The sequence below is a fragment of the Oncorhynchus mykiss genome, chromosome 16 (assembly GCF_013265735.2).
Source record: "Oncorhynchus mykiss isolate Arlee chromosome 16, USDA_OmykA_1.1, whole genome shotgun sequence".
NCBI lineage: Eukaryota > Metazoa > Chordata > Actinopteri > Salmoniformes > Salmonidae > Oncorhynchus > Oncorhynchus mykiss.
The window spans coordinates 30,305,301-30,331,986 of record NC_048580.1 but is presented as its reverse complement, the minus strand read 5'-3'; the positions used below and the strand labels follow the sequence as shown (position 1 = coordinate 30,331,986).

At 44.1% G+C, this 26,686-nt stretch overlaps 1 protein-coding gene across 1 annotated transcript in view; it reads left to right on the top strand.

Moving 5' to 3' along the window:
* LOC110492868 (cadherin-23) overlaps positions 1-26,686 on the top strand; it is a 588,267-nt gene that overhangs the window by 211,886 nt on the left and 349,695 nt on the right. The window contains exon 9 of the mRNA XM_036946709.1: positions 14,066-14,144. Coding sequence (XP_036802604.1) covers positions 14,066-14,144 — 79 coding nt within the window. The remainder of the gene's footprint in view (positions 1-14,065; positions 14,145-26,686) is intronic.

The following is a 26,686-nucleotide window of genomic DNA, read 5'->3' as shown; positions in this document are numbered from 1 at the left end:
CCTCTACTGAGTGTTGTGAGGATCCCCCTTTGTTTAAAGAACACAACACCACCCTGTGTTCTTCTTTTAATTTCACTGTTCAGTCTCCTTTAGTGTTGATTTTCTTGTTGTTCCTCTGTGTGTTTGTTGCTCTGTTTTGTTTGTTGAGAAACAAAATAGCATTTCTTTCTGCAGTTATGGGTACAAGGAAAAGGTGCATTCAAATCAAGGACTGTAGTGAGTGATATTTACACTTTATACTGACAATGACGTCACTTAATAACATTCAGATTTATAATGTGAAGTGCTTATACATGTGGTCAAATGGAAAACAATATTGACACAGCTAAAACAAATGGATTGTGACCTCACTCTCCTCCAAGAGACTCCCTTATCAGATAACGAGCACAAAAAGCTTAAATGGGAATGGGTAGGTCCAACTTTTTTCTCTCCTGACGTCTTTTACATTGAAAAATAAGGTAACTCATTCAGAGGGTCAGTTTGTTATTATTCAGTGCCCATTATTTGGCATTAATTTAACTTTAGCTAATATACAGTATATGCACCAAATTATGATTCCCCACAATTTATTAATAGATGTTTCTTAGAGATCGCAAAGCAGTCAAATACACATTGTGTAGTTGGAAGTGACTTTAATTGCATTTTATATCCACACATGGATATAAAATGGTCCCTTATTCAAAATGTCTAGAGCAGTTACATTTCTCTGTGAAGAACAGGGGTTTATTAAAATTTGCAGAAAGTTACACCCAACATTAAAAATGACACCCAACATCTAATCCCTATGGCACTTACTCTAGGATTTACTTTTTTCTTATCCCTCAGATCTTAGCTCATCAGGTAGAAAACTGTATTATTAATAACATTACCATCTCGTATCATAGTCCTGTATCCCTAAAACTAAAGTTAAACGATTGACTTCCTGGTACATACAGGTGGAGGCTAAATGCTTCTCTTCTTGGAGAAACTTGCCACTTTTTTTCTGTTAGCAACATTAAATTAGTTTGGTTTTGGGGAGCGCTTCATGAAATAGAGTTGATATATGAAAGTCCAAAATCATGTTAGAACAAATGGGGATATGTTGCATTCTTTTTTGCTACAACGTGGAAATCGTCAAGGAGATTTATTTGCCCTTAGTATAGAAACTCTGACGAAAGCTATTCAAAGTGCGATAAACATTTATGGTCTGCAGGTGGGGCCAAAAGAATACAATATATCTCTATATGCAGATGATGCCACAGAGGCTGAGACAACAATTCAAAATATATTTAAATTAATGGGTGAATATGGTGCTACATCAGGCTGTAACATTTACGTTACTGAAACTATTGCAATGATGGCATTTGTGCTGAAAACTCAAGCATCAAAGGCAACTACGCATTTAAGTGGACTGATACAAGCATACACTACTTGGCTGTTAATGTTACGTCAGACTATGGGAAACTATATGCTTTGAACTACCCCCCCCCCCCCCCCCCCTTCCCCCTGTGATTAGGAAAATCACTGAAGATCTAGATGCAGGTCGGGTCTCTCCAGTGAAAATGAATATCTTACCAAGACTGCTTTATCTGTTTCCAATGCTTCCTCTAAAAGCTTGCCTAAATACAGCAATAGGCACATTTTTAGGGCAAAATAGGAAGGCGAGTTATAAAAACTGCAGCTGTCCAAATGATTGGGTAGGCTTGGCCTTCCTAACCTTAAATTGTATTTCTGGGCAGCGCAACTTAACCACATGGCGTCATGGATTCAACAACCAAAGGATTTGTCATGGCTTAAAATTGAGAATCGATATTGTGCTACAATGCCTTTACGTTGTCTACACTTTACAGCAGACCCTATTTCTGTTGTGAGCATTAAACCAAATCAAATTATCACTCATACATTGACGTTCAACACCAATATAAACTGATTAATGACATTCCTAGACACTCACCTACATTCCACAACCCTGCCCTCCTTCCTGCTTCCTAGAGTCTCAACTGTTGAAAGGCTCAATTCTTAAATAATTTCAAGAAGTCTAGGAGAAATTAATTTTATCCCAAATAAATGTTTATAGGTACATTCAAGTAAGGCAATTCTAATCAAAAATGAAATACAATTTTGGTCACTTGCGCCGAATACAAGAAGTGTAGACTTTGTCAGGAAACGCTTACTCCCGAGCCAATTCCCAGCAATGCAGAGTAAAAAATGGATTGTTAAAAAAGGATTGTTACAAAAAATTACTGAGCCAAATTACTTTATCAAGAGGAAAACATTGGGACTGTTTCAAACTTTTATCACAATATCATTAACATTCTATTATTATCTTTAGATAATCTTAAGAACTCATGGTAGGGTGAATTACAGGTGCATATATCAGAGAAGAGTTGGGGTAATGTATGCAAAACACAATATAAAGCTACTACATGTAATCAAACAATGGAGTTCCAACTCAAAGTACTACATCGTCTTTGTATGAGCCCTGATAAACTTGATACAATTAACGAAGAAATATCCTCTACATGTTGGAGGCAGTGTGGACAAAATAGTTACTTTATGACATATATTTTGGCAATGTCTGAAAATCCAGAGTCAATTTGGGAGACCTCTCTCCTCTCTAACTGCACTACCCCATCCCTCTCTCTTGCCTTCTCTTACTCCCCCTATTTCCGTCCCCTCCCTCACTCCCCCTTCATCTTGGCTTCCTCAGTCCCCCTCTCTGTCCCCTTTCTAATTGCGCTGCTCTCCTTACTCTCCTAGTACCATCTATGCGGTGCGGTAGTGAAATGTCAAGTGCTAAATTTCAATGCATATTAACTGGGTATGACTGAGGCGACGCCTGGTGTCTCCCCGACTCTCCGATAAATCAGCTGTCACAATGAAGGTCAGGGGGAGCGGTAGTGGGAAGAGACGAAGGAGAGAGAGAAGAGGAAGAAATAAGGTATGTGGGAGAAAGAGAGAGTAAGTGAAAGAGGGTTGAGGAAGAAGGGAGGGAGAGAGAGAGAGAAAGGAGGGGGGGCAGAGAGAAAGTGTGGCTAACAGAGTTTTCTGTCTTCATGAAGAGCTACTGGGTGGGTTTGGCTTTTTCTACACCCCACACTAACACACCTGATTCAGCTGATCAAAGTCCGGAGTAGTAGCCGATTAGTCAAATTAGACATGTTTAGAATAGAGTTGGAACTAAATCCTGCACAACCAGTAGCTCTTACAGCCCCCCCCCCCCCCCCCCCCCCCAAAAAAAAAAAAGATAATGACATTGAGACTTTTCCTAAAAATGTTATATGAGATTGGAGAACATATTGGGAGGACCATTCCTCCTTACAGAATCTTTCCATATTTGATATCCTTCAATTCTAACCACAGGGTTTCAATGGGGTTCAAATCCAGAGTCAGTGATGGCCATTGCAATATTTAGATTTTGTGGTCAATTAACCATTTATTTCTGTATTTTAATGTGTGCTTGGGGTTATTGTCTTGCTGGAAGATCCACTCGTGGCAAAAATGTATAAGCAAAATAGCCTCATATCATCCAAGATCCACCACTAGGGCTGTTGCGGTGACTATTAACTCCACACTGGTGGTTATGAGTCATGAAGGCAGTCAAATTCCATGTGTCCGTTTAGTCACGGTAAATAGGCTTCTCCAATCTTTGATGCTGCTGATGGTCATTTGTGAAATGAACACGAGGGGAGACAGAGCTGGTTCCAAGCGCAGGGCGCAGCAGGTGTTCATTGCAAAGGACCACATGAGGAGGCATGTAGCTGGGTCCAGGGGTATGCAGAAGGTCATACACAGGGGTCCAAAAGGGTAACAGTACAGGCAGGGAAAGACCAATAACGTAGTCCGGGATATCAGGCAATAGGTAGATAACAGGAAATCCGATAGGCTAAAGTACAGAAAGGGAATAGGCAAAAGGCATCGCTTGTGAAGCAGGCAAAAACTATCATAAACGGGAGGAGTAAATCACAGGGAAAAACAGAGCTCTGTAAGACGTGTGTCACAAAACAAACAATACCTCACAGTGATGGGGTGCAAAGAACTGAACTAAATAGTGTGTGAACAGGTGATTAGAATTCAGGTGATTGGGATCTGGAGAGTGAGCTGCGCTCAGGGGATCTAGGTGTTTGAGGGTGTGAGTTGGAAGCAGCCATTACAATTAGTAGCCTACCAAACTTGCTAACAGCCTGGTACTCACCACTCTGTTGTCCCAATCACTCTGACATCAATGTCATGTATTGTCATGTTGTGTCTTGTTTCTGTCCTTTCCCTTCACCCTGTCTCCCTCTGCTGGTCGTTATTAGGTTACCTTTTCTCCCCCTCTTTCCCCCAGCTGTTCCTTGTCTCCTCCTAACTACCTCGTCACCCCTTTTCCCACCTGTTCCCTTTTTCCCTCTGATTAGTCCTCTATATCTCTCTCTGTTTTTGCTCCTGTCTTTGTCGGATTCTTGTTTGTGTTATTCATGCCTGAACCAGACTATCGTCATGTTTGCTGCAACCTTGTCCTGTCCTGTCGGAATCTGCCGGTCCATCTGAGCCTACGTTTGTTTTGTTATTAAAGAAGCTCTGTTTACGTTAATTCGCTTTTGGGTCCTCATTCACGCACCGTAACAGAAGAATCCGACCAAGAATGGACCCAGCGACTTCGGATCCTCTCCACTCAGCCGTCGAGATCCAGGGAGCGATGCTAGGCAGACACGAGCAGGAATTGTCTGCTGCTCGACATGCCGTTGAGACCCTGGCCACCCAAGTCTCCAACCTCACAGAACAGGTTCACCATCTCCGCCTCGATCCACCGGCCACTTCCAGGGCTTTCGAATCTCCGGAGCCCAGAATCAATAACCCGCCGTGTTACTCTGGGGAGCCCACTGAATGCCGCTCGTTCCTCACCCAGTGTGATATTGTGTTTTCTCTCCAGCCCAACACTTACTCCAGGAGCACTGCTCGTGTCGCCTACGTCATATCTCTCCTTACTGGACGGGCTCGTGAGTGGGGCACGGCAATCTGGGAGGCAAGGGCTGAGTGTACTAACCAGTATCAGGACTTTAAGGAGGAGATGATACGGGTTTTTGATCGATCTGTTTTTGGGGAGGAGGCTTCCAGGGCCCTGTCTTCCCTATGTCAAGGTAATCGATCCATAACAGACTACTCTATTGAGTTTCGCACTCTTGCTGCCTCCAGTGGCTGGAACGAGCCGGCTTTGCTCGCTCGTTTTCTGGAGGGTCTCCGCGCAGAGGTAAAGGATGAGATTCTCTCCCGGGAGGTTCCTTCCAGCGTGGATTCCTTGATTGAACTCGCTATTCGCATTGAGCGACGGGTTGATCTTCGTCACCGAGCTCGTGGAAAGGAGCTCGCGTTCTCCGTTGCCCCCCTCTCCGCATCACTACCATCTTCCTCTGCCGGCTCGGGTGCTGAGCCTATGCAGCTGGGAGGTATCCGCATCTCGACTAAGGAGAGGGAACGGAGAATCACCAACCGCCTCTGTCTCTATTGCGGTTCTGCTGGTCATTTTGTCACTTCATGTCCAGTAAAAGCCAGAGCTCATCAGTAAGCGGAGGGCTACTGGTGAGCGCTACTACTCCTGTCTCTCCTTCAAGATCCTGCACTACCTTGTCGGTCCATCTACGCTGGACCGGTTCGTCAGCTTCCTGCAGTGCCTTAATAGACTCTGGGGCGGAGGGCTGTTTTATGGACGAGACCTGGGCTCGGGAACATGACATTCCTCTCAGACAGTTAAGGGAGTCCACGGCCTTGTTCGCCCTGGATGGTAGTCCTCTCCCCAGGATTCAGCGTGAGACGCGACCTTTAACCCTCACTGTTTCTGGTAATCATAGCGAAACCATTTCTTTTTTAATTTTTCGTTCACCTTTTACACCTGTTGTTTTGGGCCATCCCTGGCTAGTTTGTCATAATCCTTCCATTAATTGGTCTAGTAATTCTATCCTCTCCTGGAACGTCTCTTGTCATGTGAAATGTTTAATGTCTGCTATCCCTCCTGTTTCCTCTGTCTCTTCTTCACAGGAGGAGCCTGGTGATTTGACAGGGGTGCCGGAGGAATATCACGATCTGCGCACGGTGTTCAGTCGGTCCAGGGCCACCTCTCTTCCTCCACACCGGTCGTATGATTGTAGTATTGATCTCCTTCCGGGAACCACTCCCCCCCGGGGTAGACTATACTCTCTGTCGGCTCCCGAACGTAAGGCTCTCGAAGATTATTTGTCTGTAGCTCTTGCCGCCGGTACCATAGTCCCCTCCTCCTCTCCCGCCGGAGCGGGGTTTTTTTTTTGTTAAGAAGAAGGACGGGTCCCTGCGCCCCTGCATAGATTATCGAGGGCTGAATGACATAACAGTGAAGAATCGTTATCCGCTTCCTCTTATGTCTTCAGCCTTCGAGATCCTGCAGGGAGCCAGGTTTTTCACTAAGTTGGACCTTCGTAACGCTTACCATCTCGTGCGCATCAGGGAGGGGGACGAGTGGAAGACGGCGTTTAACACTCCGTTAGGGCACTTTGAATACCGGGTTCTTCCTTTCGGCCTCGCTAACGCTCCAGCTGTCTTTCAGGCATTAGTCAATGATGTCCTGAGGGACATGCTGAACATCTTTGTTTTCGTTTACCTTGACGATATCCTGATTTTTTTCACCGTCACTCCAGATTCATGTTCAGCACGTTCGACGTGTCCTCCAGCGCCTTTTAGAGAATTGTCTTTTTGTGAAGGCTGAGAAGTGCTCTTTTCATGCCTCCTCCGTCACATTTCTCGGTTCTGTTATTTCCGCTGAAGGCATTAAGATGGATCCCGCTAAGGTCCAAGCTGTCATTGATTGGCCCGTCCCTAAGTCACGCGTCGAGCTGCAGCGCTTTCTCGGCTTCGCGAACTTCTATCGTCGTTTCATCCGTAATTTCGGTCAGGTGGCAGCTCCTCTCACAGCCCTTACTTCTGTCAAGACGTGCTTTAAGTGGTCCGTTTCCGCCCAGGGAGCTTTTGATCTCCTCAAGAATCGTTTTACATCCGCACCTATCCTTGTTACACCTGACGTCACTAGACAGTTCGTTGTCGAGGTTGACGCGTCAGAGGTGGGCGTGGGAGCCATTCTTTCTCAGCGCTCCCTCTCTGACGACAAGGTCCACCCTTGCGCGTATTTTTCTCATCGCCTGTCGCCGTCGGAACGTAACTATGATGTGGGAAACCGCGAACTGCTCGCCATCCGCTTAGCCCTAGGCGAATGGCGACAGTGGTTGGAGGGGGCGACCGTTCCTTTTGTCGTTTGGACTGACCATAGGAACCTTGAGTACATCCGTTCTGCCAAACGACTTAATGCGCGCCAGGCGCGCTGGGCGCTGTTTTTCGCTCGTTTCGAGTTTGTGATTTCTTATCGTCCGGGCTCTAAGAACACCAAGCCTGATGCTTTATCTCGTCTCTTCAGTTCTTCAGTAGCCTCCACTGACCCCGAGGGGATTCTCCCTGAGGGGCGTGTTGTCGGGTTGACTGTCTGGGGAATTGAGAGGCAGGTAAAGCAAGCACTCACTCAAACTCCGTCGCCGCGCGCTTGTCCTAGGAACCTTCTTTTCGTTCCCGTTCCTACTCGTCTGGCCGTTCTTCAGTGGGCTCACTCTGCCAAGTTAGCCGGCCATCCTGGCGTTCGGGGTACGCTTGCTTCCATTCGCCAGCGTTTTTGGTGGCCCACCCGGGAGCATGACACGCGTCGCTTCGTGGCTGCTTGTTCGGTCTGCGCGCAGACTAAGTCCGGTAACTCCCCTCCTGCCGGCCGTCTCAGGCCGCTTCCCATTCCCTCTCGACCGTGGTCTCACATCGCCTTAGATTTTGTCACCGGACTGCCTTCGTCAGCGGGGAAGACTGTTATTCTTACGGTTGTCGACAGGTTCTCTAAGGCGGCTCATTTTATTCCCCTTGCTAAGCTTCCTTCTGCTAAAGAGACGGCACAAATCATCATCGAGAATGTTTTCAGAATTCATGGCCTTCCGTCAGACGTCGTTTCGGACAGAGGTCCGCAATTCACGTCTCAATTTTGGAGGGAGTTTTGCCGTTTGATTGGGGCTTCCGTCAGTCTCTCTTCCGGCTTTCACCCCCAGTCTAACGGTCAAGCAGAACGGGCCAATCAGACTATTGGTCGCATCTTACGCAGTCTTTCTTTTCGCAACCCTGCGTCTTGGTCAGAACAGCTCCCCTGGGCAGAATACACCCACAACTCGCTTCCTTCGTCTGCGACCGGGCTATCTCCTTTTCAGAGTAGCCTCGGGTACCAGCCTCCGCTGTTCTCATCTCAGTTCGCCGAGTCCAGCGTCCCCTCCGCTCAGGCTTTTGTCCAACGTTGCGAGCGCACCTGGAAGAGGGTCAGGTCTGCACTTTGCCGTTATAGGGCGCAGACTGTGAGGGCTGCTAATAAGCGCAGAACTAAGAGTCCTAGATATTGTCGCGGTCAGAGAGTTTGGCTCTCCACTCAGAACCTTCCCCTTAAGACCGCTTCTCGCAAGTTGACCCCGCGGTTCATTGGTCCGTTCCGTATTGCTCAGATCATTAATCCTGTCGCAGTTCGACTTCTTCTTCCGCGATATCTTCGTCGCGTCCACCCGGTCTTCCATGTCTCCTGTGTCAAGCCCGTTCTTCGCGCCCCCGCTCGTCTCCCCCCCCCCCCCCCATCCTTGTCGAGGGCGCACCCATCTACAGGGTCCGTAGGATTTTGGACATGCGTCCTCGGGGCCGTGGTCATCAGTACCTAGTAGATTGGGAGGGGTACGGTCCTGAGGAGAGGAGTTGGGTTCCCTCTCGGGACGTGCTGGACCGTGCGCTGATCGATGATTTCCTCCGTTGCCGCCAGGTTTCCTCCTCGAGTGCGCCAGGAGGCGCTCGGTGAGTGGGGGGGTACTGTCATGTATTGTCATGTTGTGTCTTGTTTCTGTCCTTTCCCTTCACCCTGTCTCCCTCTGCTGGTCGTTATTAGGTTACCTTTTCTCCCTCTCTTTCCCCAGCTGTTCCTTGTCTCCTCCTAACTACCTCGTCACCCCTTTTCCCACCTGTTCCCTTTTTCCCTCTGATTAGTCCTCTATATCTCTCTCTGTTTTTGTTTCTGTCTTTGTCGGATTCTTGTTTGTGTTATTCATGCCTGAACCAGACTATCGTCATGTTTGCTGCAACCTTGTCCTGTCCTGTCGGAATCTGCCGGTCCATCTGAGCCTACGTATGTTTTGTTATTAAAGAAGCCCTGTTTACGTTAGTTCGCTTTTGGGTCCTCATTCACGCACCATAACAATCAATGCAAATGTATTCGAAAATCTAATCCAGCACTTCTTTAGAGCCCATGAGCTCATGTTGCGCAACATTTCTATAGGTTATGCAATTGCGCTAGAAAACAGAGTGATGGCCAATAATAAAAAGAGGAGGATCCCATCAGCTTTCTATAGGCTAGGCCATCTATATTTATTTCTCAACTTTCCTAATATTAAGCACATTGTTTATCTTTACAACATGGCTGGCATGAAACTCAACCACGGGAAAAGTGTCCTCCATTCGCTATTTAAATGCATCAAGATTATGTATTTTTTCCCGCTGCCCCTGTTTCGAGACAGGTGCATGATAATGGTCCATTCTAAATCAAAACCAATTTCACACATATTTTATTTAGTATATGTAAAGACAAGATTAAATCAAGAATAATCTGATGGGTGACAATATTAGCCTTTCACTTGTGAATTATATATTTTCACTTGTGAATGATACCAGTATAAGAAACTTCATTTTTTTTTCCCATGGGCAAAGAAATTCTAAAGGAGTGATGAAATTAATTAACAGTAATTTTGATCCAAATGTGCAAATTGTCCAAACAGATCCTCAAGGTAGATGGATTATTTTAAATATGTTATGTTAAACAGATATGCCTTCCAGCTTCAGTCATTTTTGCAGTTCGTTCCAGTCATTGGCTGCAGAGAACTGGAAGGAAAGGCAGCCAAAGGAGGAATTGGCTTTGGGGTTGACCAGTGAGATATACCTGTTGGAGCGTGTGCTACGGGTGGGTGCTGCTATGGTGACCAGTGAGCTGAGTTAAGGCGGAGCTTTACCTAGCAGAGACTTGTACAGTTGTGGCCAAAAGGTTTGAGAATGACAAATATTAATTTTCACAAAGTCTGCTGCCTCAGTTTGTATGATGGCAATTTGCAAATAATCCAGAATGTTATGAAGAGTGATCAGATGAATTGCAAATAATTGCAAAGTCCCTCTTTGCCATGCAAATGAACTGAATCCCCCAAAAATATTTCCACTGCCTGAAGATAGATGGGGCAATCAGTTCCCATATGGTGTCCAGGGCACAGCTGAGGGCAGAGGGTGGTCTATAGCAAGTGGCAACGTTGAGAGACTTGTTTCTGGAAAGGTGGATTTTTAAAAGTAGAAGCTCAAATTGTTGGGTACAGACCTGGATAGTAAGACAGAACTCTGCAGGTTATCTCTGCAGTAGATTGCATCACCGCCCCCTTAAATTTCAGGGTTTTTGGTGGTCTTCCTGACACGACTAGGACATCCGGGTTGACAGAGTGTGCTAGAGCAGTGAATAAAACAATTTCAGGGAGGAGGCTTCTTATGTTAACCTGCATGAAACCACAGCTTTTTTGGTTACAGAAGTCAACAAATGAGAGTGCCTGGGGACACGCGGGGCCTGGGTTAATCTCCACATCACCCGAGGAACAGAGGAGGAGTAGGATGAGCGTACGGCTAAAGGCTATCAAAACTGGTCGTCTAGTGCATTGGGGACAGAGATTAAAAGGAGCAGATTTCTGGGTGTAGAATAGATTCAGGTCATAATGTACAGACAGGGGTATGGTGGGGTGCGAGTACAGTGGAGCTAAACCCAGGCATCGGTTGATGATAAGAGAGATTGGCACTAGTTATGCTGGGTGAGGTCACGTCATGTGTGGGAGGTGGGACAAAGGAGGTATCTGAGGCATGTTGAGTGGGACTAGGGGCTCCGGAGTAAACTAAAACAATGATAAATATCCTAAACAGTATACAAGGCATATTGACATTTGAGAGAGACAAAAAGTGAGGTATAAAGCAATCACAGGTGTTGATTGGGAGAGCTATCTAAGACAACAACGTGTAAGACAACAACAGCTAATCAGCTAAGACAACAACAACAGGTTAAATGGCGATGAGTGGTAAAGAGGGTCGGTTAACTACACACAGGGCCTGAGTTCGCGGCAGGGACCGACAGATAAACAAATGTAAACAAAATGGAGTACCGTGTGAACAGGGTCCAGTGAACAGCAATAGATGGAGATGGGAAGCCGAAGAGTAGTTGTTACTACGCTAGAATGGGGGAGACACAGCGTTTAAAGTTAGCAGGCCGGGGTAAGTAGAAGCTTCTGCTCCGACGTCCGGCAAAGGCCAGGTTGAAAGCACAGCGGATGGAGTTTCGTCGGCAGACCAGTTGTGGTAGTATGGCGGGGCACCGTGTCGTCAAAGGGTCCAAGCCAGATGGTGAAAGAGGTATTGTAGTTGTAGTAATTTTGTTTGCTAGCCGGGAGATGCGCGTGGCTTGCAGTTAACTGGTGCTAGCGCCGGGGCAAGGGCATTAGATGCTATAGCCACTCAGTAGCAGCTAGCTAGCAGCAATGATCCGATGCAAAGGTCCAGAGCTTACGGCAGGGAACCGGTGGAGCAGTGGATTCTAGCTGTGTTTGGGGAGAGTCCGGGTGACCACTGAGTATGCCGGGAGGTGGGCCTGGCTCAGGGCTAGCTTCGGGGCTGGGTCACTCGATGGCAGCTAGCTAGCTGTGATGATCAGGAGTAATGGTCCAGGGTTTACAGTGGGAGTTCGGCGTTGTAGTGGAGAAAAGAGTCAGATACTGGTAGGCTGGCAAGTATTATCCAGGCTAAAAAAAAGAGCTGGTGTCTGTGCGGAAGGTAAAGGTTGCTAGCAGTGGCTAACAATGACTAAATAGCTGGTAGATAATTATCTGGTTAACTGCTGATGGGCTAGCCTCTGATGGAGGTTCTGGCTATAAGGTTAAAAAAAATAGCAGTTCCGTATCACATTGGGTGAGGCAGGTTACCGGAAGGTATATTTAATTTAAAAAAGGAAAAGAGATTGAAAATAAAATTGAAATATATACAAAAAAAGATGAAAAATACAAAGTACACGAGAGGACGACAAAACACGTCTGCATTGCTTTGCCATCTTATTTATTTATTTTTTATAAAAATTAAGATAAAAATGAAGATCTATTAGGATTTTTAAGAATTATCTTTGAATGACAGGGTCCTGAAAAAGGGACATTTCTTCTTTTTTTTTGCTGAGTTTATATACAGAGATCATGTGACACAGATTGCACACAGGTGGACTTTATTTAACTAATAATGTGACTTCTGAAGGTAATTGGTTGCACCAGATCTTATTTTGGGGCTTCATAGCAAAGGAGATGAATACATATGCATGCTCCACTTCTCCGTGAATTTCTTGAGACAAGTAATTTTTTAAAATTTCACTTTGGACTATTTTGTGTATGTCACATGAAATCCAAATAAAAATCTATTTACATTACAAGTTGTAATGCAACAACATAGGAAAAACGTGAAGGGAGATTAATACTTTTGCAAGGCATGGTTAGTGCCACGATACTGTAAATGTGCTATTCTGACACACTCCTGCACTCAGATCATATTCTAACAGGCATCTGTTATTTTCAGTTTGCTAGTGTTTGCCTGTGATAAGCCACCGGGCTTGACTGACTGAGTGGGTGTCAACTATCCACAAGGCTGGTAACATTTTCACGTAAACCGATATCAAACACGTAGCCCTGTCATAGGTCATTTTTAAAATGCCATCCCTCCCTCTCCTTGTCTTTCTTTTTCCCTCTCTCCAGCTCTCTTGTTTTCTCTCTCTCTTTCTTTCTTTCTTTCTTTCTTTCTTTCTTTCTATCTCTCACTCCTTCCATCTCTCCCTGTCCCCCTCTCTCCCTCTATCCCTTTCTGTCTCTCTCGTTCCGCAAAACATCCATACAAAACTTTGATGGCAGGTTGAGATTGAAACGTATTTGTCAAAGAACAGCATAGGGACAGATTTTTTGGCTGTTATGGATTTGTGTTGTCAGAGATGCCATTTAAACCCTTTCTGGGACAAAGACAATTTGGCTGTCAAAAAACTGGTGAGCTGAAAGGAAAGAGAGAGGGAGAGGGAGAGGGGGAGTATTTTGGGGTGGTGGGGGTGGGGAGGGTGTAAGGTAGCATTGTACAAGGATAAGGGAAACAGAAACAGAGAGGAGAGGAGGTGAGAGCTGAGAGGGTGGGAGGAATGGTGAGAGAGGGTGAAGGGTAGGGGGTTTAAATGCCGGTTGATTGAACATGTTTCACTTGTGTGGACAGCAGGAGAATATTGCTCATATTACTTCAGCTCTCTCCATCTCTCTCTCGCTCACTTTCTCTCTGTCTCTACCTACCCTCTCCCATCTCCATCTCTCTTCCCTCTGTCTCTGGTAGTGATCGCTCCAATCTAAAATACCTTTAATTGATTCTGCTGTAATTAGTCAATGACAAAAGATGCTTTGGCAGAATTGGAGCATAAACATGCCTCAGACACAATTTGCTGGATCAATGGGAGGCAGAGAGGGAGAGAGGGATGGAGAGAGAAGAGGGGGGGGGGGGTGTTTTCTGGTCGGCTTAGCAAAGGTAGCGAGAGAGAATGTGAGAGAGAAGGAAAGGGAGAAAGAGAGAGAGGGATGGAGAGATGTTTTTAAGCACCGCCACCTTGTCGGATTGAGGCGCGGAGGCCGAGAACACTGCGGATCAAAGACTTCAAATAGCTTATTTTTCTTCACCCCTCTCTCTCTCTTTCTCATTCTCTACTTTTTTTTCATGAGTTGCAACCTCATCTGCTCAGCTGGAGAGTTTTGAAATGATAGGTAGGTAGGTAGGTAGGTAGGTGTGTGTGTGTGTGTGTGTGTGTGTGTGTGTGTGTGTGTGTGTGTCTGAGGAGTGTCTTGGTGTGGCAGAGTCTAAGGGGATGAGAAGTTGTGCTTATTATAGTGTCTACAAGATAATAAGTGCTCTAAACCTCTTTTTTCCTATGTGTGTATGTCCACAGGGCTATGAGGTGCGCAAGATAAGAGCCATTGACCAGGATCTGGGGAGACCGAGAGGCATCGGCTACACCATCATCTCAGGTCTGTCACAATCAATTAGTTAATCAATCCCCATCACACTCACACACTCACTCACTGCTTATTATTGGGTGTTAGGGTTGTTAACTAAACATTGCTTTTAGAGTTGAACTGACCATACCAGATCATACAACATACAATACTATCAGAAGCACAGTGTTCTTTGTTTCATGTCTGCAGGCCTTACATTACAATTTTTGTGTCAGTATTCTGGGTCAAAGTGTTGCAGAACATAATGCACAGGTGAAAGGCAAAGACTTTTCCAAAAATGCCACCACAATGACACAGGTGGACTAAGATTAACAAATATCAACTCAAATATCTCAAGATAGGAATGTCCTATCAACAGGACTTTTTCAGGGGTTATACAATAATATGAACGTGTTAAATTAAATCTTTCCGCTGACCAGGTGAATACAAGGTGTGTGTATGATCCCTTACTGATGCCACCTGTTAAATCCACTTCAATCAGTGTAGATGAAGGGGTGGATTTTTGCCTTTATGCCTCGCTTTTTGTCTCTCTCAACTTGATACAACTGCGAGAAGCATTGAGGTCAACATGGGCCAGCATCCCTGTGGAATAATTTGGACATTTTGTAGAGTCCATGCCCCGACAAATTGAGGCTGTTCTGAGGGCAAAACGGGGCTGCAACTTAATATTAGGAAGTGTTCCAAATGTTTTGTACACTCAGTGCATATGTACTGAACAAAAATATAAACACAACATACAGTTCAGGAAAGGAAATCAGTAAATTAAAATAAATTAATTAGGCCCTAATCTATGCATTTCACATTCCTGGGAATACAGACATGCATCTCTTGATCACAGATATCTTAACGAAAAAGGTAGGGGTGTAGACCCTGGTGAGAACGAGGAGCTTCCCTGAGACGGTTTCTGACAGTTTCTGCAGAAATTCTTCGGTTGTGCAAAACCACAGTTTCATCCGCTGTCTGGGTGGCTGGTCTCAGACGATCCCGCAGGTGAAGAAGCCGGATGTGGAGGTCCTGGGCTGGCGTGGTTACACGTGGTCTGCGGTTGTGAGGCCAGTTATACGTACTGCCAAATTCTCTAAAGCGACGTTGGAGGCGGTTTATGGTAGAGAAATTAACATTAAATTCTCTGGCAACAGCTCTTGTGGACATTGCTGCAGTCAGCATGCAAATGTATCACTCGCTCAAAGCTTTTAACATCTGTGGTATTGTGTTGTGTAACAAAACTGCACTGTATTTTAGAGTGGCATTTTATTTTCCCCTGCACAAGGTGCACCTGTGTAATGATCAAACTGTTTAATCAGCTTATTGATATGCCACACCTGTCACGTGGATGGATTATTTTTGGCAAAGGAGAAATGCCCACTAACAGGGATGTAACAAATGTGTGCACAACATTTGAGAGCAATACGCTTTTTGTGTGTGTGGAACATTTTTGGGATCTTTTATTTCAGCTCATGAAACACAGAACCAACACTTTACATGTTGCGTTTATATTTTTGTTCAGTGCATTCTCTGATCCTTTGAGTGGGTGGAAAACATGCCAGTTCATGCTGCAAAAGCTCTGATACATTTGGAGGATATCCTCTGGAAGTTTTCATACAGTAATTAATGCGTAAGTCTATGGATGGAGATGAGAACCATGAGCCTCCTAGGTTTTGTATTGAAGTCAATGTACCCAGAGAATTACAGAACATCTCCACCTTCAGAGTGCTGTTTATTTATTTATTTTATTTAACCTTTATTTATCCAGGCAAGTCAGTTAAGAACAAATTCTTATTTACAATGACGGCCTACCGGGGAACAGTGGGTTAACTAACTGCCTTGTTCAATGACAGATTTTTTTACCTTGTCAGCTTGGGGATTCGATCCAGCAACCTTTCAGTTACTGACCTAACGCTCTAACGCTCTAACCACTAGGCTACCTGCCGCCCCAGAGGTAACTGTAGACCTTCATTGCAAAACAGTGTGTTGTCATCAATTATTTGGTTACATGTGAATATATTTAGTATTGTTTTGTCAAAAAATAACAACTTTTTTTCGAAGGTAGCACTATATTTATTTGAATTAAATTTAATGAGGAGGATGGTCTTCCCCTTCCTCCTCTGAGGAATCTCCACTGCTAAAGGCACAGTATCATGTGAGGTCACTTGTCAAGTCAGTCAGTCAGTAATTGCTACAGATGTGCTCAATAGTGCTTGAGCACAATGTATAATGTTGGAGCTCAATGGTCAACACTGTGTTGACTTTAATGTTCTGGACAAATCCTGTCTTCATGTCGCACACATCGCTTTGGCTATCTCTTCTCCTGTAGCTCCAAGCAATCGGTCTCCTTCACTATGTCTCCCATTAGCTCCTCTGTCAGAAACAGCTTGAATCACTCTGCTGCAGAAGGAGATGGCAAGGGGCTTTGCAGGAGGGGTGAAATGGCTAGCGGCCTTCCAGCTACCGCAGACCCACTGTTGGCCTGCCTCCATCACCACCAGCATCTTCAGGGGGACCTGGAACATCATCGGTGGGCAGGGGGGCCTCTGATTCAGGGTTCTCAATGGCTACAAGGTTGGGGGGACGCACTGTCACTGTCAGAACCTGATTCCTCACTTTCATACTCAGACTCATTGTCAGAATTTACTCATTTGTAAATTGTCTCCTTTTGAAAGACATTGCTAATGCTATAGCTTAGCCCACTAGCTACATACATAAACACACTGAGTGGCTCTGAGTGAGTGTCAGAGGTTACGTAATTGACTGCCGGCACCCGCCACTTGTATCAATGAATCATTATAGTTTGTGAGGTAATAATTGATTTATTTACTGTTTTATGTGCATGTTTTCAAGGTCTGGTGACAAATCATGCATTCCGATTCCTGCATAGATTGTAAAGGACACATATAATGTGTGTAAAATAATTTTGTGAATGATGTACTGATTATGATGAAGACAGCTTGTTGACATGTTTGTTGACATCATACAATGCATTCTGGGTTTCACGTAAACGTCTGTCAGATCAAAGATGTTATAACAAAATGAAGTGAAGGGATAAACTCATATTTCGAGTAAACTTCTGGAGGTGAATGATGGGAAGTGAATGATGGTAGGTCTTTGTGTGTGTTGTGTATACTTACAATATACAGACTAATTGGTCAGAAGAGGGGTAAAAGATACTTCATTCTAAATGCAATTGTTCCTGAGGACCTGAGGTTTAAATGTATGCAATGTTTATTTTACTTTCACCAAAACAAAAAAGCGAGAGAGGGAGACCGAGATCACGGTAAGAGAGAACATCTCTGCCCTACGCTCAGTTAGCTAACGGTGGCTTATTAACCACATTCTGGTGGTGAATCTACGATCACTTCAACAATTTAACTTGAAATCTTGATAGCAGCATAGCAAGACGTGCAGTGATATACATTTTTTTGTGTGTATTTCGTCAAATGTATATGGTCAAGCACTGAGTGTAGATGAACTCTTGCTTACAATTTACCAAGGCAATTTTTTTGTAGCTTTCTGCTAAAATATGTCCATTTAATTCATAGTTGATCAAAATATCATAATTTATAAAGTGAGCACCAGAGTCAAAGTAGAATTCTAACTCCGCGTACAGATTTTGTCACATTACCTATTTTCTGGTGATAATCATAGAGAGTAATACACAAGGCTGATTCAAACACACACCATTCAATACGTTCATATAATCAATAAAGATCAGGGAGTTTGGCTGCTATACCACCTCTGCCTGGGTTGTATTAGGACACTGTAGCAAAACATGTTGTAAAGGAAACCACAAATTAGCATTTACTATATTATTGGATAAGTTCGTAGTATCTCTCTATAATTTTTTGGACTGGGCATGTTTACCGATGATAGGAAAGGACCAGTGTCAGTTCAGAAAGCTTATTAACAGTCTAAAGTGGACAACCAATCCATTTGTCTGGTTTCTTCCACCCATAAATGGGGTGAGTTATCGTGTTACGACACTTTTCACAGGAAATGGGGAGTGATAGAGAACAGAGGACACTGGTGGGAGGAGCTATAGGAGGACGGACTCATTGTAATGGCTGGAATGTAATAAATTGAACGGTATCAAACACATCACACATGGAAACCATTCCAGCCATTACGATGAGCCCATCCTTCTATAGCTCCTTTCACCAGCTTCCTCTGATAGAGAGATGCATTACAAACATGCAAAGGCATAGTATCATGTAACGTGTGTATGTGTGAGTCTGTGCCTGTCTGCCTGCGCACATGATGTGATGTGTGTCAGAGACATTACATTTTACCAACCCACGACTAAGTTGTGTTACAATACCTTTAGGGGCCCACCAAAGTTAGACAGACAGAGACAAAATACCCTGTAAACCAACATACAGGCTGTGAGTGAGTGAGTGAGTGAGTGATTGAGTGAGCAAGCGTGCAAGTGTGCAAGCGTGCGTGCATCCTTGGTGATGTGCTTCATGTCTTTGTATCCCACAAAGTACAGCAACTTCAAACAGAACTATCTTCCACATACTGTACAGTATGTACTGCAGCTGAAAATGACTATTTCCAGCCAGTCTGTATTGTGCTGTAATGCTAGGAGACCTACTTTATGTTTTTTTGTTGTGTGACTCAAACCGAGTTGTGTGGGTTAGGGTGGCTGGGAACGGTTCTTTAGCCTCTTAGACCACAGTGGACAGAGAAATAGAAGACAGTTTCATCAACTATACTGTATATTACAAAAGTAACTGCAAATCAGTATAGCTCATTTTCCCCCAACATCGGACACCCCCTACCTTCGGACACTTTCTAGCGGTTGGAGGACTAAATCACCTTGAGCTAAAGATTTAAATGGACTGGAAAATAACGGTAAGTTTTGCGACTAAAGACACCCTTCTAGCTAGCTGACCACCGATTTTTATTGCAATTTATGTAAGTTAAGTTAGGTTTTGAGAGTTTTCTAAAAAGTAATATGAATACACATTTTGTGGGACACGCTGTATATTGTACAATTTGACTGCGCCACAGACCACACATCATTTAACTTTTTACCTCTGAAATATAGCTAACACATTTGCTAATGTTGCTAGCTTGGTTGCTAAATGTTGATATAACTGCTAAATAAGCAAAAAGGAAAATCATTTTAAGTGTTAGATAATACATATCATGAAAACAAGCTTTACCGTAGTCTTCTGACGGGGGTGTTTTGCACAATCTTTTTTTCATCTTACAACAGCTGCGTAGAGGCAGTATTTAGTAAAATGTTACAATGTATGCATCAATATTAAACTAATTGGGACAGTATTTGTTTCAGATAACATCAAACAAAAAACATAGTTACACTTTCAATTATTGTGAAATCGTTCATCACCTTTCAATGCCTTAACTTTGAAATGTAAATGCTTATACATATTCAGATTGAGCTATCTTTCTAGAATGTGTATAATATGCCACGTTATTTAGCTACATGTATTTACCACCACAGCATGGAGAAAGCCAAGAGGAAGCAGTGGAGTGAGATGGACATGTTCCACGCCATGGAGGACTGCGGGGCAGGGATGGCTATCCGCCAGGCTGCCAAGGTTAGGCATCTTTTGTTTTTAGGAGATTACCACGTCTATATGAATTTTATCTGCTAGTAACAGTTTTATTTTATTATCTACCAAGGTGCATGGCGTACCTCGGCAGACCCTGGCGGACATGCTGGGAGGCCGGGTAATCCATGGTTGTCGCGATGGACCACCCACATTGCTTGCACCAGAGGATGAAAGTTCACTGGTGCAGTACTGTATCTACAACGCCAGCCATGGGTTCCCCTTCACCAGACAGAGGCTGATGAAATACGCAGGTATTTGGGGTTCTATTTGTTTATGCATGTAGAATGCTGGACTGACTGTTCTCAATGTGTGTGATGTAAATTTGGATGTGTATGGTGTTGCCAAAACAATAATTTTCATCCTGGATGGATACGTTTATATTCTATTCTATTGTAAGTTTCGGGCACCCAGGGGAAACAATCCCACCACTTGAGAAGAGGTGGTGGGAAATATTTAGGAGGACTCACAAGAACCTGAGCATGAGGAGGCTGGACACCCTGGACAGGGGGAGAGCTGAGTGTGCCACACGTTCGACAATAGACATCTTCTTCACTTCTTATGAAAAGCACTTAGAGGAGAGTGGGTTGAGGGAGAAACCCAGACAAATCTATAACTGCGATGAGTCTGGATTTTGTAACAACGACCAGAGCAGGCACAAAGTGCTTTCTCACCAGGGCGCAAACCACATGTACCAGCAGGCTCTGGGGACCAAGGAGCACATCACAGCGCTGGCCTGCTTCAAAGCAGCTGGGGAGGACATCTCCCCATTTATCATCTACCCCAAGTGTTTCCCCGGTGGCCACTACACACTGGGAAGCCCCCCCAGGCATGTATGGACGGTCAAACAGTGATTACATTGACGGGGACCTGTTCAGGAAGTGGTTTCAGCACTTAATTAAGCATGCAGTGAAGGAGCACCCTCTCCTTGTCCTCTTTGATGGGCACAAGAGCCACATGGACACGGATGTGCTCGCGGCGGCACTAAGGGAAGGGGCTATACTTCTTTGTCTTCCACCACACTGCACCCATGTCCTGCATACTTTGGCCCTTTACAGGATGAGTTCTCCAAGGTAGCTGGAGACCATTTTGACCACTCCTACGTGGTAAAGAAATCAGAATTTGCCATAGTATTCCGCTACCCGTACCAGCACTGCAAGGACATGCGTTATGTGGTGGACTGGTTTTGACCCTTTTGACCTTTCGGCCATTGAAGGGTCCCGTTTAATGCCGCCTCTGTTTCTACCGGGTCCCACCACCACACCTCCTAGAACCGGCAGCACTGTGCCATCCATCAGCACCTCCACTACTCCTGGAACCAGCAGCACTGCGCCGTCCATCAGCACCTCCTCCCCAGCGACCACAGGAGGACCCTCAGCCCCTGCTCCAGTCTGAGCTTCATCCCTAGCTCTAGAAGAGCTGATGGCGAAGGACCTGGGACATATCCTTAATGTCCTGAAGAATCGGCTAGACTGATACAGAAGACTCCCTATGGATGCCACATGCCTTACCGGGGAGGAATACACGCGCCAGTGGCAGGAGAGAGGTTAGAAGGAGAGGGCTAGCATAAAGCATAGAGGTCTTAGCATAGCATAGAGCGTCGGGCAGCCCTCAGAACATAGAGGGCACAGGAGAGGGCTGCCATGGATGAGACCATCGCCAAATGCTGGATCCCCAACTGGAACCACTCCTGACAGCTGCATCACCGCTGCTAATGCCTCCCAGTGTACAACACCTGTAGGAGCCGCCGGAGTCCACAGCTACAGAAGAAGGCCACGTGCCTACTCTGCCAGCCACACCATCATCTGCCCCTCAACCTCACCATTACAAACACCAGCTCCTCCAAGCCATCGTCGGCGGTTTCGTCCACCACCACCACGACACATGTTAAATTCCAGAGAAATGACTGTTTGTTATGTGTTTTATACAAATGCAATGTTTAAACTTTTTTTCTCTCTTTACTTTTTTAAAAACGTTTTATCTACTGTCCATAGCACTAGCCTCATGGCATGTCCACCTCCTCCAAAACTTCTGCAGCTTCCTCCAGAGGTATTGATGTAAAACAGTTGAAATGGCTTTTCATGAAACGTCCTCTGTCTAACACTACTTTTTCTCTCAACTGCAGCACAGAAAAGGAAGAGAAAAGCTCACCCGGCCACCTCTTTTTGTTTTTCTCTCTCTCAGTTTTATCAATTATTGTTGCTGTAGTACTTCTACATTTTGCAAAACCATGTTAATACATTTGATGTGTTCTTGGGTGTGCTGTGACTTCTGCCAGCACTGGTTTCACTGCAGGTGTGTGCAGTGCGAACCAGAGGTGGCGGTGGAGGTCGAGATTGAATTGTTTGTTTTGTTTGTTTTCATATTAAATTATTTATTTGTAAAAACAAAATACATGTCTAAAATATTATATATATTTATTCAACCCATCCAACCCATCAGTATTTTAATTGTTTATGTCAATGCACATGACTGAAATTAAAGTTTTATTTGATGTAAATTACTCATACTCATTTATATTTTAGTATTAAACTGTTATCTATTTTCTCAAAACATAAAATTAATCTGTAAAACAAATGATGATAAATTATTTGGTTACAACACTGAATATGTTGGTGAAGAACCATTTTTTAAGAGTCCACAGGAGGGTGCACCGGGCTACGCAATGAAAAGTTGATAGGCAAGTAATTTTTTCTTACCAGAAGACTAGCCAACCAGTCAACTATCTAGTAAACACTTCGGATACGAGATTGGTGTCTCATTTATTTAACTAAATTAAAATAATATACATTGTTATTGAACAAAATAGTAAGGTGGCCAATAACTATGCGGCTATGCCGATAATACAGAACATATTGTTTTACTTAGCGGCTTATCAAAAAGCTGATAGTAGTAGTATTTCCACTGAAATGTAAAAAATGGTAATTGCTAACCCGTTAGCTAACATTTTTACCACACCAATAATAACAAAACATTGTGTTACGGTGCGTGAATGAGGACCCAAAAGCGAATTAACGTAAACAGAGCTTCTTTAATGACAAAACATAGGTAGGCTCAGATGGACCGGCAGATTCCGACAGGACAGGACAAGGTTGCAGCAAACATGACGATAGTCTGGTTCAGGCATGAATAACACAAACAAGAATCCGACAAAGACAGGAGCAAAAACAGAGAGAGATATAGAGGACTAATCAGAGGGAAAAAGGGAACAGGTGGGAAAAGGGGTGACGAGGTAGTTAGGAGGAGACAAGGAACAGCTGGGGGAAAGAGGGGGAGAAAAGGTAACCTAATAACGACCAGCAGAGGGAGACAGGGTGAAGGGAAAGGACAGAAACAAGACACAACATGACAATACATGACACATTGATGGCTTGATCACAAGATAACACACTTCTGATGGTAATATATTTCTTAAACACCATTGAATATGCCAATAGTACAGGTTGCTAGCTAGGTTACAGCAGGACGGACACATACTGCAACTAGTTTCAACCAATGAGAAAATAGAGGATGCATATCGTACAGTAAATTAATAGAAATGAAGAGTGGGATAGATAGAAAGTCATGCAGAGAATTGGTCTTTCTTGTATGCAAACCACATTACCCAACAGCCACCCCCTGTGCCCTGGTATGCCCTGGCTAAACTCTGAGTGTCCCCTAAGAGGGTCACCAGCCATGATGGTAGCACATTATATGGGTGCCCAATGCTGCCCATGGCAGTGCCAGCTGGTTAATAATGTGTACTGGCACTGGTTGAGTCAGGGTGGCATGCAGGGTGGCAGTGTGGCACACTTCTTAGGGATAGAGATGCCCATCCCTTGAAAATTTGCTGAGTCACTGGCTGACCTTAACCAGTCACTCTGCCCCTTTCACTTACAGAGACAAGGCACTGACCAAACACACACACACTCACACACAAACACATACAGGCACACGGTCACACACAGAATGGACAGAAAGCCTAAATCCCATTCCAGTCCACTTCTTACAAAGCCACCATGAAAACAAACACAGTGGCCTCTGCTTTTATAACCAACCACTCACTGTTACAGCTAAGCAATTCGCTTTTGTTTTGCAGAGTTGAAGAAGAGCAGAGCATTAAAAATGCATTAATTAGATAGTGTGTCTAGTCCTTTTGGCAGAGGGAAATCATGAGTTATGACGCTGTACTAAGCCCTTATGGAGATGGATCCTGTAGGGTTGATCAAATCATTATCATTTTCATAGATAATGGATAGTGAAGGATAATGATGCAGTTCTCAGAGTTTAAGGTGGGAGGATGATGCAATTTGGTGTGTGTGTGTGTGTTTTTCGTGTGCTTGCGTGCACACGCATGCAGGTGTGTATGCCTGTGTAAGACACCTACTTCTCATCTCCTCGACTGTCGTCAGAGGGTGTGACTTAGTCCTTTGGGACTCGTCTCATTAGTACAGTAATTAAGATAAAAGGTTTTAACTGCAGAGTTGATTTATGCTAATGAACTGGGGACCTGGGATCAGGATATCCTCCCTCTCTCTCACCATCGGAGGGCTAAGCTGGGACGTGATGCTTACAGTAGATAGTGACACCCTGTGAGCTCTGGATCTGTTATTGTGTGTGTGTGTGTGTGTGTGTGTGTGTGTGTGTGTGCGCGCGTGCGTGTGTTTGTGCGCGTGCATGCGTGCGTGCATGAGTGGGGCTAAGAAAGAGTTTGTATTAATAGTGACTACCCAGTGCCCACTCCCTGACCCCATGACCCTTTGACTAGACCTTAGATCTGAGGCTCACTCATGTTCCTGCTGTTGATTTGTCTTTAGCCAGAAAATACAGTATGTCCCAATAATATTTTTTTTTCTCCTGAAGATTGCAATTGTTGGCTTCCCTTCATGATTTTGAAAGTAAATGACTGGTATATGAAAACTTCCTGTAGCCCATGCCTACACAAGTACAATGTTTTTACATTTTAATTGAGAATGAGTGCACACTTCAGGAGAAAGGAGATATTATTGGGACGTTGCACCATACACTGTAAAAATTAGGTAGTTCTGCTAACTACATTTTTTTTGTGGAAACCCGTTGCCTAGAATCATTTGAGTTACCCAACTCAAATTATGTCAGTGTTCAATACTTAAAGTAATACAGTGACATCGTTATTTTTTAAAGTTCTAAACTGTTTTGTTTTTTACTAAATTTTTGGCACTACATTGCAATATGTATTCTGAACTATAACGATTGAAGTTATTTGAACATGAATATTTATTGTAGTGCCGCTTCTACTTCAATTATTAACCTTCATTACACATTTTTGTCAAGTGTAAGTAGTGTCAAGTGTAAGTGTAAGTAGATATTGGAAGGACTGTCACTTACTTTGTCAGCTAACAAGATGAGTATAGGACTAACAAACAGCAAAAGCACTAGCCTATGTCAATCTACTATCCCCATAGTACAAAAGGGGACCTATTATATTCTGCTGGAAATAAACATTTCAGACATAGTTTGGGACAGTTGTGGGATGCGATAGATCCCAAATTAATATAACCACTTGCATCTTAAAACCTGTTTTAAGGCCAGGCACCACAGGCACAAATTGTGATTTCGCTTGCGTCTATCAATTTTCCGATTTTGGGAAATTTTGCAAATATAATTTCCATACTTTCATACATGTACAAATAATTTGGCAAATATGTACAGTGCCTTGCGAAAGTATTCGGCCCCCTTGAATTATGCAACCTTTTCCCACATTTCAGGCTTCAAACATAAACGATATAAAACTGTATTTTTTTGTGAAGAATCAACAACAAGTGGGACACAATCATGAAGTGGAACGACATTTATTGGATTATTCAAACTTTTTTAACAAATCAAAAACTGAAAAATTGGGCGTGCAAAATTATTCAGCCCCTTTACTTTCAGTGCAGCAAACTCTCTCCAGAAGTTCAGTGAGGATCTCTGAATGATCCAATGTTGACCTAAATGACTAATGATGATAAATACAATCCACCTGTGTGTAATCAAGTCTCCGTATAAATGCACCTGCACTGTGATAGTCTCAGAGGTCCGTTAAAAGCGCAGAGAGCATCATGAAGAACAAGGAACACACCAGGCAGGTCCGAGATACTGTTGTGAAGAAGTTTAAAGCCGGATTTGGATACAAAAAGATTTCCCAAGCTTTAAACATCCCAAGGAGCACTGTGCAAGCGATAATATTGAAATGGAAGGAGTATCAGACCACTGCAAATCTACCAAGACCTGGCCGTCCCTCTAAACTTTCAGCTCATACAAGGAGAAGACTGATCAGACATGCAGCCAAGAGGCCCATGATCACTCTGGATGAACTGCAGAGATCTACAGCTGAGGTGGGAGACTCTGTCCATAGGACAACAATCAGTCGTATATTGCACAAATCTGGCCTTTATGGAAGAGTGGCAAGAAGAAAGCCATTTCTTAAAGATATCCATAAAAAGTGTCGTTTAAAGTTTGCCACAAGCCACCTGGGAGACACACCAAACATGTGGAAGAAGGTGCTCTGGTCAGATGAAACCAAAATTGAACTTTTTGGCAACAATGCAAAACGTTATGTTTGGCGTAAAAGCAACACAGCTCATCACTCTGAACACACCATCCCCACTGTCAAACATGGTGGTGGCAGCATCATGGTTTGGGCCTGCTTTTCTTCAGCAGGGACAGGGAAGATGGTTAAAATTGATGGGAAGATGGATGGAGCCAAATACAGGACCATTCTGGAAGAAAACCTGATTGTATCTGCAAAAGACCTGAGACTGGGACGGAGATTTGTCTTCCAACAAGACAATGATCCAAAACATTAAGCAAAATCTACAATGGAATGGTTCAAAAATAAACATATCCAGGTGTTAGAATGGCCAAGTCAAAGTCCAGACCTGAATCCAATCGAGAATCTGTGGAAAGAACTGAAAACTGCTGTTCACAAATGCTCTCCATCCAACCTCACTGAGCTCGAGCTGTTTTGCAAGGAGGAATGGG